Source organism: Crocodylus porosus, unplaced genomic scaffold (assembly GCF_001723895.1).
Source record: "Crocodylus porosus isolate Cpor-Errol unplaced genomic scaffold, CroPor_comp1, whole genome shotgun sequence".
Taxonomy (NCBI): domain Eukaryota; kingdom Metazoa; phylum Chordata; order Crocodylia; family Crocodylidae; genus Crocodylus; species Crocodylus porosus.
The window spans coordinates 70,581,185-70,594,698 of NW_017728948.1; the positions used below are offsets into that span (position 1 = coordinate 70,581,185).

General features: G+C 45.8%; 1 protein-coding gene across 4 annotated transcripts in view; it reads left to right on the forward strand.

Moving 5' to 3' along the window:
• The window catches only part of HPGDS (hematopoietic prostaglandin D synthase), a 61,359-nt gene that overhangs the window by 11,301 nt on the left and 36,544 nt on the right, over positions 1 to 13,514 (forward strand). For 3 of the 4 annotated variants that reach the window (XM_019553424.1, XM_019553423.1, XM_019553425.1), the window contains exon 2: positions 10,485 to 10,626. In XM_019553424.1, the coding sequence (XP_019408969.1) occupies positions 10,494 to 10,626 (133 nt within the window). In that variant the 5' untranslated portion in view covers positions 10,485 to 10,493. Of the gene's footprint in view, positions 1 to 10,484; positions 10,627 to 13,514 lie in introns of those variants that run through there. The other variant, XM_019553426.1, reaches the window with a different exon arrangement.

Consider the following 13,514-nt stretch of genomic DNA (forward strand, 5'->3'; position numbering starts at 1 on the left):
GCCTGCAGACACCCAGCTTGGGTGGTCCTGGGGGGGCACCACAGCCATGGAGAAAAGAACCGGGCCCCAGAGCAGCTCAGGCAGGCAGGTTCCGGAGGTGGGTGGGAAATCAGGCTTACCATTTTTCTTCGGTGGAGCCTGCCTTCCTGGCCTGCTGCAGGGAGCCCAGTGCTTCGCTTCATGGCCGTAGGGGCAGCAAATTAAAACTCCTTGGAGGAGTCTTAGTTTGCTGTGCCCCAAGTCATTTAAGGCGCATTATGCTGCCAAATTTCCTACAGTGGCTGGAATTAATGCCCAATATGCCGCCAAGGCATGCAAACACCGACACCATTAAAGTGGTGCAAAAGCATTTAGCTTGCTTTAAAGCGTTGAGCACCCCCCCCCCATTTCATCTACACACAGTCCTAGATTCCAAGCATTTAAAACAAAAAACAAATCTAATGACTCTCTCTTTCCTCTAATTCTGTAAAGAGTCATAAATTAACTTAATTAGGGAATGGTGAAAGGGAAGTAGTTAGTTATATTTATTTATTTATTTTTGGTCAATGAGGTAGTCTCTAAATAATTAAAATTAGGCAGGTGCCAGGTCATGGGTGGCCAGTCAGGGGCCAGTCAGAGGACATGGTGCTGACCTGGATCAGAAGTGAGAAGAAGGAACAGAATAAGGAGAAAAGGAAGAGGGATAGCTCTCTACATGAGAGAGCAGTACACCTCTCTGGAGAATGACATTGACTGCAAAGATAAGCAGCTTGAAACCCTCTGGGTCAAGTTATGGGGGGGGAAAGGGGGGCAAGTGAGAAAAACCTAACCGTAGGCATTTACTACAGGCCCCCAAACCAAGGAGAAGAGCTGGATCTGGAGTTCACTTGAGAACTGACAGAGGCTACACATGCAAGGGATTTGGTTGTCACGGGTGACTTCAATTACCCAGACATAGAATGGGAGGAACACTTGGCTACGTCAGATCATTCATGCAGTTTCCTGACTGTGATTGAGGAGCTCTTCCTGACCTAGGAAGTGCAAGGGCCAACCAAAGGTAATGCCCTCCTAGACTTGGTCTTGGCCAGGGGAGATGATCTGATGTATGGCTTGAACATTGAGGGTAACCTGGGTGACAGTGACCATGAAATTACCAGGTTCACCATCCACTGCAAGGTCGACAAATCAACCAGCAGGATTGAAGTCCTGAACTTCAAAAATGCTCAGCGCATTAGTTGGGGAGGTGATGTGGGACCAGGAAGGGAAGGTGAATGGGGTGCACAAAGAGTGGTTGTTGCTCAAGGATACAATCCTTGAAGCACAAAAGAAAACTGTTTCTGCAAAGTGGAAAGGTAGCAGAAGGGCTGGCAAGCCCTTCTGGCTTAATGGGAACATTATAGTCCTCTTAAAAAAGAAAAAAAGGTGTACGCACAGTGGAAGCTAGGGAGGGTCCTCAAGGAGGACTATACAATAGTGGCCAGCGCTTGTAGGGAAATGATCAGGAAAGCCAAGGCAGTGACTGAGTTTAGGTTAGTCATGGGAGTCAAGGACAATAAGAAGCCCTTCTTTAGGTATGTAGGCAGTAGAAGGAAAACAAATGGAAGTATGGGACCCCTGCTTCACACCTTGGGACATCTGGTAACCAACATTCAGGAAAAAACTGAACTCCTGAATGCCCACTTTGCTTTGGTAATTCACCGGACCAAGGGGAAAGACAAGTGACATAAGGCTCATAGTGGGGATGCCAGGAATGACAGCCTCCCCACTGTGGATGCTGAGTGGGTACAATACCAGCTAGAACAGCTAGACATTTATAAGTCAGTGGGACTGGATGGAATCCATCTGAGAGTGCTGAAGGAGCTGGCTGAGGTTGTCGCAGAACCCCTGGCAAAGCTCTTTCAGAATTCATGGTGCGCAGGGGAAATCCCTGAGAACCACTATAGGCCAATCAGCCTAACCTCTATTCCAGGGAAAATCCTGGAAAAGCTTAAAAAATTTGTGTGTGATATGCTTGTGAAAGGTAAGATTCTGAATGACAGCCAACATGGCTTTGTCACGGGTAGGTCTTGTCTTACCAATCTCATCTCCTTCTACGACCAGGTCTCTCACAACCTGGACATGGGAAATGAGGTAGACATTATATATCTAGACTTTCAAAAGCCTTTTGATCTTGTATCCCATGATATCCTTGTGGGAAAACTGGAAGATTGTGGGCTTAACTGCTCAACGGTTCAGTGGGTGGGAAACTGGTTACAGGGTAGGGTCCAGAGAGTTCTCATGAATGGACCTGTATCATCCTGGCACAAAGTGGCCAGTGGTGTCCCTCAGGGGTCTGTGCTTGGATTGGTGCTTTTCAACATCTTTATCAATGATTTGGATGGAGGAGTGAAAAGCTTGCTGGCCAAGTTCGCGGATGCCACTAAGTTATGGGGCAGTGTGGTCACATCAGAAGATAGGTTGCAGACGCAGGCGGACCTGGACAGGCTCGAGAACTGGGCAGACCAGAACCCGCTGTACTCAGCACTGGTGAGACCGCAGCTGGAGTACTGTGTCCAGTTCTGGGTGCCGCACTTCAATAAGGATGTGGAAAGAGGATGCCATAGGTAAGGCAAGCCATACAAGGATAGGCTGAGGGACCTGGGCCTCTTTAGCCTAAACAAGAGAAGGTTGAGAGGGGACTTGATAGCGGCTTACTGCTATATCAGAGGAGTACATCAGAAGTTCAGTGAACAACTGTTTACTAAGGCACCCCTGGGGAAGACCAGCACCAATGGATACAAATTCCTGGAAGCCTGCTTCAGGCTTAATACCAGGAAAAACACTTTCACAGTCAGGGTACCCAGCCTGTGGAATAATCTCCCTCTAGAGGCGGTGTAGTCACCTACCCTGGAAGTTTTCAAGAGGAGACTGGACAGTTACTTCTCTAGGGTCACTTAACCCCAGTTTTCTTCCTGCCTAGAGCAGTGCAGGGGGGCTGGACCCAATGATCTGTGAGGTTCCTTTCAGCCCCTTACAATCTATGAACCTATGAATCCAGGTACAGGCAGGGTCAAGAAGTCAAGAAACCAGTCCAAGGCCTGGGTCCAGAAGCAAGCCAAGTCAGGAAGCTAGAGGACCACACTCCAGGCAGAGTGTAGAGTCACGTGGCAAGCTAGACCAGGTAGCCAGGAGATCAAGCAGAAAACAGGGTCTAGGGACAAGCCAAGCTGGGAAGCCAAAGGATCAGAGAGAGCATAGAGATCAAACTGAGAGCAGATGTGGAACACAAGTCAAGATGGTCGGAGATCGGATTGAGACCTATTGCCCAAACACTTCTTTTTCCAAGTCAGGGGTTTATATGAAGTAACTAGGGGGTCAGCTGACCTTGGCCAGCTACTCTGGTACCAGTGAGTAGGCAGAGGGCTAGGCCCTGATGAAGGTTTCAGGACAGCTTTGACCAGCTTGGACACCCAGTTATAGGGCAAACAGGTTAGGGTGAGCAGCTGTACTGGTCAGGCTAAGGCCCCTGGTTTGAAGCTGTGGGAACTTGTGTCTCTGCCTTAAGGAAGGACGTACTTTCTTGGCATAGTATGATAGGCCTTCTTCAAACTATGAATTGTTCTGGCTTGCTCAACTCCAGAATTTGGCACTGATCACTGTAATTTATTGAGAAGACTGGGCAAGAAAATCTTTGTTGAGAAAATCATGTGCTTTTGGGAAGGCCTCACAGATTAGGAGAGAATACCCGTAGTTAAGAGCAGTAGCCAGCCCCAGTGATTGAGGGGTTCACTAAAACACCAACTCCCTGGTCTCTTAGTTGGCAAAATTTGCCATATATAAATTTTGGAATACGGCAGAGTCTAGGATGATCTAGCAATCTATGCCAGGCAACAAGAAGGATATGTCTGATTTTTATGAAAAGAAAGAAGTGGAAAAGAAAAATAAGCTATCATTTTTCTGCTGGATAGAAGTGGCTGCACCAATATGAAAGGTTAATACTAAATATTTGTATAGCTAGTGTTGTCAAACACTCCAAACCATATAGCAAAGTTAAATGAAGAGGGTTGGGCCCAGCTGGTTCTTGCAGGTATCCAGCGAGTACAGCTCTATGGTTCAGCGCTGTTTCCACTAAAGTCAATGGGAGTTCCTTTATACCAGTGGCTAAGGGTAGTTCAGAACATCAGGTTTATGTTTTCTATGCCAACAGCACTCTTACACGATGCTGAAATATTAATTCATTACTGAGATGGAGGGGACCGAACTGCCTACTGGCAATGCCCCATCCCAAGGACTTGGGGGACCCACCCTTGTTATTTAATTGTGCTGTACAGTTTCGATGAAACCTGCCTAAGATTAACTATCTAAATACTTAGTACAGATTTTTCACCTCAGTGCTTCCGGACAATAAACATCACTTGTCTTTCACTTGACAATGACATGACCTCCTGAAATACTTCACATATATGAACTGCAAGCTGTTGATGGAAGTTTTTTGTGGGAGTTTTTTTGTAACAATTACTGATCCCAAGCTTTAACATTGTGTTGGATTAAATCAAACTGATTAGTGATGAGAATACTTTGGAAGTGATCCAAAATCCTGCATACTCCTCATTAAAGGCCACTACAGTATTGCCTATCATTTAAAGGAAGCTTCACCCACGTCAGTGTGAACATGATTGGGCCTTAAGATTATCTTTCTTTCCTAAGGGTCTGTTAATGCATCTACATCATGGCATCATGGTAAACATAATCAGGCACAGTAGGAATAATCCCCAAATTCTTTACCTACAGTGTTGAGCCTGACACCCAGGACAGACTGCCTCTTAGAAAACCATGTACAGTCTATCTTAAATTCTCTCTCTAGCTCCCATTAGATAGACCTTTATTATTCATCACAATTTTATTGAGTGGTGTTACAGAGCAGCAGCCAAGTCCCATATCACAGTGATGGTATTTCAGGTGTTAGCTGTGGCACTATGCATAAGTGATTTGAAAAGTACTTTAAAAGACCTTTAAAAGAAATAATACTATATGGATTCAAACATCTTTTCTTCATAAATATATATCAAACTATATAATTACTTCTGAATAATAATTAATTAAAAATCCAGTTTAAAAGACAGACACTTTTCTAATGTTGCTTGTTCAGAGGGAGAAAAGGCTGGTCCCCATAAAAAAGAAAGCGTGAGACATTATTTGTGGCTAGAAAAAACAAACAAACAAAAGAGATCTACAAAATCTAATGTATAATAGTACTTTATGCTGTTAAAGGAGATTTTCTGCCACAAGGACATTTTTCCAGCTCTGGAGAAATACAAACAAAAAGCTGAACTCAGCTGTGGCTCCTTTTTCATATCCTAAGGAAGAACTCCTAGCTGGCTACCACCTCCAATGTGATATTATTTTCCTAGTGAAATGGTTATTCATGTTTTTATTTTCTTTAAGCTAGTCATCCATACTTGGTATCACTTTTGTGTCCAAGTTGACTGGCTTTAAGAGAATTTCCTTGTACCGTTAACTTTTAAGGCTAGGATTTCCGTGGGTGATACCTTTTATTGGGCCAGCTGCATGGTTGGGATAGACTTAGACAAGATTAGAAACAAACTTTCAGAAGCAGGAATCAGATTTTGTCCATCAAAAGTTCCATTGGGCTTTACTTCATCATAACAGTCCTGCTTTGATCTTGAGATTGGACAAATTACAAACAAATTACATAACAAAGCATTTAGTTCTTCCTAGTTTGGAGTTTAACAATGCAAAATCAGCAAGATGCAGAGTTTCCTACAACAACATAACATGGCTAAAATTGGCCCAAAATGACTGGAAAGTTCATAAACAACCTCTCTTAGGGCTGGTAATAAACTCAGGACTGCAGAATTGTTGTATAATGTTTCTATCCATATGGATTCTTAAAGCTCTGTTTGATTGTAATGGCTTTATATTTAGTAACTGTAGGCTGAATTGTTGACAGCTTTTAATGGGGGTGGGTGGGGGGAAAATTCAAATAGATTCTTGGGTCATTCCAACAAATGTGAGAAGTGTATTGATTAATGGACAAGGCAACATTAGTCCTGAGGATAAACTCAATTGTATGGCACAGGTCTTGATTGCTGCAAAGTGAAGCTGACCATGCTCATGGTCTCCACAGCAAGGGATTCCTTCAGCACATGTCATGTAGAAATTCCCAGCCTCCTTCAGTCTGGCTAGGCACAGACATTCAAAAAGCCTGACCCTGAATTGATTCAACCTTTGCAGGTTAATTTATCATGGCTAGGATGAACTGATTTCCAACCATAGAGAAACATCCCCTCTGGACTGAGGAAATGCAGGCACGTGCCTGCAGTAGCTCAGGCTAGAAGCCAGGGGGTTGCTAGAGCAGCTTTCCCTTCCCTTCCACAGTGCTGAGCTGAAGGGGCAGTGGAGTGTGGCCAGGCTCTGGCAGGACTTTCTGCTCCCAGGCTTTTCACTGCTGGCTGCTCAAGGGGCAGGATCATTGTCAGCCCCCAGACCCTTGCTAGCACTCCGAGGTAAGGATGTATGTGCAGAGTGTTCATCTGCTGATGATTCAGAGCTTTTCAATCTCCTCCCTGCTTGTCAGGCTGTTGGCAGCAAACTCACAGGTGTAGCAAGGCAGACCAGAGCTGATAAGAGTCTGTATTACCCAGTTAGCAACACAGTAGCCTCTCTGTTCTGTCTGCCTGCCTATCCCAGTGAGATGCACACAGAGACCTCTTGGCATTAGCTACATGCCTAGGGTCCATGGGGCTGGGATCTGTGCTGTGGGAGATGGGAGGGGCAAGGGGAAGGGGGGATTTCCTGCTTGAACAGAGAGGGGGGTAGGGCAGTAGCATGGGCGACTGGTACCTCCTGAGTCAGGGGGCACTTGCCCCCACAGCAGCCTGTCAGCAACTGCGGGGTGGGGGGACATGACTGATCATGACAACCGGGTCAGGGAGGCTGGATTCCCCCTATGGCCGGTTGTGCACACCAACCTGGAATCAGCATTCCCTCTAAGCTGGCTCTAAGAGGGAATGCTGGCTGGAAGTGCCAGCAGCATTTCTCCTGGCACCCCCAGCCCTTGGCCAGAGCTCTTGGGGGGGGCACCAGCACTCCCAACTGCCCCCCCACCTGCTGCCTAAATGGGGAACGCTGCTGTGAGGGGGTGCACATGCGTCCCCTACACATTGCCACTAGGCAGTGGGTAACCAGGCAAACCCTGCTGTGTCTGCACTCTGCTGGATCCTTATGCAGCACTAGCTAGCATACCACATGCTGGCTATTGTCCATGCAGTGGGAGAGAGGAGGAAGGGATCTCTGCTTAATCAGCAAGTGGTGAGAGGGGAAGGGGGCACTGGGAAGCTGCTGTGTCTGCAAATCTGTGCCAGAGGAGCTCTGGACAGGAAGCAGAGGGCAGAGCACCCTGCCAAGCCCAGAGAGCATGCTGGGATGCTGAGGGTGTCTGGTATATCTTAAACCAGCAAGGGGTCTGAGACAGACACTGCATAAACTAGTTTGAGCCAAATCAGTTAGGTCTGATACTATATTCAACCAGGTTTATCTCAAACTGGTTTCAGCCATTTTCAAACTGGTTTATGTGCACTGAACATCTATTTTAAGTTTAAATCCATTTCTGATCTTTTAAACTCGTTTATGTGTAATGTCTGTCTTTGGCCTTTGTGTCTACTATTTATAGATAACTGGTTCTGGTAGTCTAATGAGTGGTCTCTGATTGGCTTTATTTAAATGTCTTTGTTTCACTGACACATCCAGAACCAATTTCTAACTAGATTAAACTAGATAATTTAATAGCCAGGAAGTGCCAATTATTTAGGATTTATATCCTTGAGACAGTAATGGGGACAGTAGGGAAGGCCTCTTATCTCCTTTTGTCCCATGGTAGAATGCTGTTCTAACACTGGCTAACAAGGCTGTCTTATTCTTACTGAGGCCTTGTGCTCTGTCTGATTCTGTCTAGTTAGACAGATGGATGTTTTTTCTGTTCTGCTAAGTCAATTATAGGACCTGCAGGCAGATATGCTTTGGTCACCCAAGCAAAGGCTTCTGAGGACTTTTCTGCTTAGTCCTTTTTTGTAGGTAGTTACCCGGGCACAGGCTTTGAGGACTTTAGCTGCTCAGCAGCTTGTCATGGTTGCATTGGTCAAGCTTAGGCCTGGAGGCACAGCTTACAGAATCTAGTCTTGAAGTATATTTACCCATGTTTTAAAAGTATGTTAAATTGGTTCAACCAGTGAAAAATTTCTGTAGAGGAATGTAAAACATACAAAAAAAATCAATTTAAAATGTGCTTTAGGGAGAGTCATAATTCTTAAATAAATTGATTTAGAAGAGTTCACTTTGCTATTTTGAAAACAAAAATAAATATAACCAGGAGACTGGAGATTAAAAACATTAAATAACATGAAATGTCTGTTAACTATTTGAAGTTGTTTTTTAATAACTTTTAGAGTCATGAAAATAAATAGCACTGGCTGGATGGCAGACATGCTGTATCAAAGTGTTACACAAAGCCCCAGTCCTAGTCTGTAACGGGGGGCTTCCTGGTGCTGGTTAGATTTCTGCTTGTCCACCTGTTTTGGGGCCAACCACTTGCCCCTCTTTTTCTTGTCATGCCTTGACGATCTCCACCTCTGCTGCTCCAGATGTTGGAAGTGAAGTGTAAGGCCACCTGCAGACCTGCCTTGTGCAGCTCCTCTTTCATGTACTCCCTGCATGCCTCATACAAGGAGGGTACCATCATCCTGCTGAAGGTGGTGCATGCAGGCACATGGTATGATGAGGCCATGAGCACCATGAGTCTCCTGAACCCTGATCACTCAACTAAGGAGAAGGGCTGGCCATCCACAGCAAATATCTCCCCAATTATCTGGGTGACCTCATTTACCTTGGGAACGTGCCCCCCTTCCTCTCTGCCTTTCCCCCAATGCTCCAGGGTGGCTTGACTCTGCTTCTGAGGGATGGGGACTTTGGAGAGAGAGGGGGGACTTCCTTTTGTGCATGGTCCCACTGGTGCCAGGTTGAGGAGGAGCAAGGGCAAGGGGGTGGTGCCTGTGGAGATGCATCAGCATCCCCTTGGTGCTGAAGTATTTCTCGTCCTTGCCAAGGCTGGTTTTGCATCAGCAGTGCAGGCAGATAGTGTACTTGGGATCATCTGCCACCTCAAAATGATCCCACACTACATTACCCCCTCACTTCTGGGGTGCAGGTGCGGATCCTGCCTTATCCCCCTCCTCAGCAGGCAGAGGCACAACAACAGGAGGAGCTGACTCAGCTGATCCACTTGCCTCCACAACTTCAACCTCCTCCATGGTGCTTTCCAGAGGAGACCTGGCTCTGGGGGAACTTTGAAGGGTGTAGAGCAGTAACTCAGATTCCCCCTCCTTCCCCAGAACTTCTCTGACTATGGCACTGAGCTCCCCTGGTTCCAGCTCCAGCTCCTCCTCTAGCACTAGAAGGTTCAGGCTGGGAACTGAAATTGGGGTGGAGGAGACAATGCTGGTGCTTGTCATGATGGTGTTACTGGGAATTATTATTATTGCTGGTATTAGTGGAGATGGGGCAGGTGCAGATACTACTCCCACCTCATTGCTGCCACTAGCAGCAGAAGCCTCATGGCTGCTAGGGAAGAGGGTGCATCTAAGTTGGCGGGGGGGAGGAACTTGCAGCTCGCCCCCTATCCCCTCTAGTCCCTCTCTCTCCCCTGCCACATGACCTGGCACCTGCCTTTCCAGCATGCTTCATAATGTTTGCTGTGCTGGAAAATGTGTCGCTTCTCAGCCTCTTGAAGGCTCAGATCAAGTGTAGTATTTTGTCTGTGTTTAATATATGTGTGTGCGCATGTAATATATCTTCTATGTGCAATATATCTTTTTCGTGTGTGTGTGTGTGTGTGTGTGTGTGCGCGCGTGTGTGTGTGTAATATATCTTCTAAGTGCAATCAATACATATTCTATCTGTAATATATTGGAAACACCTTTCCACTTCACTGGTGTATCCAATCCTTTCCAAGGAGAGAGACTAGCAAGAGACTGACTATGAGGAAGCCAGCCACTGCAGCCAGCCAGTATTTTTCACACGTTGTTGCTTCCAGAGAGACAGCTCACAAAAGGCAGAGAAAGGCTTCACACAGACCATTACATGCTGTTTCTCTGTCCCTCCACCAGAGTACTGGGATTGGAAGGGACCTCAGGGACAGATCACAGACACTGGACAGCTACAGATATCAATATCAGAGCAGTCCTTCCCCTCCTCTCTTCCCCCTCCTTCTTCTGAGTTTCTGTTTCCCCACAAGCCCGCCTCCAAAATGTTCTGAAACATCCAAACCATTTTGGATGGTTTTGTTTAGTTTTGGAGCCTTCTATTTCATTTCAGGTTCAGTGTTTTGAGCGCAAAATGGGCCGAAACACCTCTGAAACAAAATGGCTGCCAAAATTTTGCACAGCTCTAATAAATATGGCAGGCTTTAAATATGGCAGGCTATTAAATAATCAGCATGGCTTTTCTTTCAGATCTTCACCATGTTGAACTACAAACTCACATACTTCAATATGAGAGGAAGAGGAGAAATCATTCGCTACCTATTTGCATATTCAGGCATAAAGTATGAAGACAACAGGATTGAATGGGCAGATTGGCCCAACATCAAACCAAGTGAGTAGAACAGATTTTTTTTTATCCAAACCTATTTTTAAAATCCTTTCATAACACAAAGCAGTAAAAAATGGGTACACACTTGCTCTTTCTGTTTTATTTGAAGTCCTGGCTTGATTGAAGTCAATAGAAATTTTGCCACTGGATGCAGCATGGCTGATTGCACCCCTTGGCTCCATAGCATAGAGCAGGTCCCTCCCCCTGATATAACTTACCACAGGTTCCACTGGTTTCTATGCTGACCCAAGCTGGGTCCTAGCCTCAGAATTTGAACTGTTACCTGTCAAGGACCGATTGGAGATAAGGCAAGTGTTAACATTTTAGAACTCTTAGAAAAAATTGGCCTCAAAGGAGATACTGCAGTCCTTAGGGTGAAGTTACATATTACACTTATACCATACCATACCAACAGGGTAGTTAAAATGCAAACACCTACATATTAAGACTTGTTAACTCATGTTAAGTGCCCTCTGTTAAGAATTACGCTCTTAAAGCCACGTGCAGTTTGCTCTAGGCTGGGGCAATGATCACGCAGAGCAAGTATCCAAAGTCAAATATAGAATCTTTATTCACTTGAGTGAGGTGCCTCCGGAGAGGGACCCTGCCTACTAGTTATAATACTTTTTTATACTTTCTTAACTAAAGAGTTAGTTCATGATTAGCTCGTGCTCATAAAAATACCCAATCATCTAATAACTAAATCACTATTCTGTCCAATCAAGCGGCACTGTGGACGTGAATACCGAAGTTTAACTCTAGAGAATTACATGCCCCCTATATTTTGTCTCAAGATGTTTCTTTATCTAACAAAAACAAATCATGCCCAACTTTCAAGGTTCTCCTGTTGATGAGACTCCCCTGTTGACTGGATTCAGCTAGGTTCATATCGTATCAGTAACCCTCACACAGTAACCCCACACAGTACCCCTTTTCCCTCCCCGCTGTCTTGTAAGTGCTGTGTCCACTTTTATAAAATGGAGGCAAAAGAAGAAAGAAATGGCCTCACTTTTAGCATTACAAAGCCTTGCTTTAACCCTACAAGATTCATATACAACACCTCTGAGCATGTCAACTTCACACCACTTCAGGTGAGGACTAACTCTGGGTAGTGCTACTTAGCTCATGTTAGGGTAATTTTATCTTCTCCATGGAGATAAAACAAGCAATTTGCAGTTCTTCAGTATCCCAGGATGTACTATTCCACCCCCTCACTCACCCAGAGCAGGAATACAGTGCAGCTGTCCTGCTCCTAGACACACTTCTGGTCTCTAGCCCTCTAGTGACCAGTCAGAGCTATACAGGCAAGCAATGGAATTAACAGTTAATGTGAGATGGCTTTCAGCACGTTTTAACTTTAGCATTGCTTAGCATTCCACAGATTTAGTATACTCTAACTGAAACATGCAACTTCACCCTTGCATAACTTCAGAGAATAATCTCGGCAGGGACGACGGATAGGGGGTTCACATGAGTACATGTGCACCCCCTGAGTATGGTGGTGCACCCCCTGCAAAAAGACATCCCCGACACTGTTGGCGGCGCCTGTGGGCAGTTGCTGCTCGCCACCCTGCCACCACAGTGTCTGTGGACAGTCCACAATCGCTGCTGATGCTGCCAGAAGTGCCTGCAGGTAGTCACTGACCCCTGGTCTGCTCTCAGCACCCTCTTCCCCCCACCGCCGATAGTGCCAGCAGCGTCTGCAGGAGCTCCCAGCTTACTGCCACCAGGCTCCCGCCGCCAACAGCACAGCCGTGCTCCCACAGTCACCAGGGCCACATGCTGTTCATGAATCTGGGAGTGAAAGGCGCAAAATAGGAACCACTCTTTATGGTCGGACAGGTTCTTGAGGAGCCTGGATATATAATGCATTTATGCCAATATGTCAGGCTTTACACAAGTTCAAAGGAGGACTTGATAGACAATGTATAATACTATACTGCAGTAGCTTACTTGAATCTAGTATAAAACTATTCTCATAAAAATCAGGAGTAAAACTTTACCTGTATATATTGAACCGGTGCCAGAGTCCTTTCTCTGCAGTTTATGCACAAATCTGCAGAGAAAGTTATGTACAAGCCTTTTACGTGTTCCCTTGCTACTTGTGACAAAGTACTATAACACCATTCAGTGCATAATAATGGGTCATCTCTTTGCCCTGGATTCAAGGGTAATTTATATAGGTTTTGAAAAATAATCTATGGTGTAAATATGTAATCTGTCCAAATCCGCAGAAATAATGAATAAGAGGAAAAATGCATAGGATGAAAAATCAAGTGCCATGTTTCCTCTGCTTTACTAGTGGCAGGTTAGAGTAGTATGTCTTGTGTTGTGTCAGGGTTGACAGTAGTCTTATGCAGAGTTTAGGTTATAGATTGTATAGGCTGGTTTGGATAGGGATGATCCTACCTCAGGCTGAGGTTTGGACTAGATGACCTCTGGAGGTCTCTTCCAACCCTACTGCTCTATGATTTTATGGCTGTCACTTTGTTTTTAGTGGTCGTCTTGAACTGCTTAATTCAGTTTCATTTCTACCACAATCCCCCTGACCTCCCCTGACACAGATTTTACACTTTTGGAGAGCACTCTGCAGGCAGGCAGAGTTCCAGCCTGCAAGCAGCTGGGGGGAGCAGTAGGAGGGCAGTCAGACAGGGGGTGCCATGTGCATGTGCATGCTCACACATGCACATGGCCATCAGGCAGCCTGGAGAGAAGCTTCCTCAGGCAAGACTGGAGGGAGGAAGGGGGATCGAGGCTCCCATAAGGAGGGAGAGAAGGAGGGAGGTAGTTGGGTAGGCTAGGGCTAGGGCTGCTGTCCAGACTGGGTGAGGCTTGAGGGCCAGGACCGGAATGCACAGCTGCAGGGGAACAGAGATCGGGATGGAGCCACG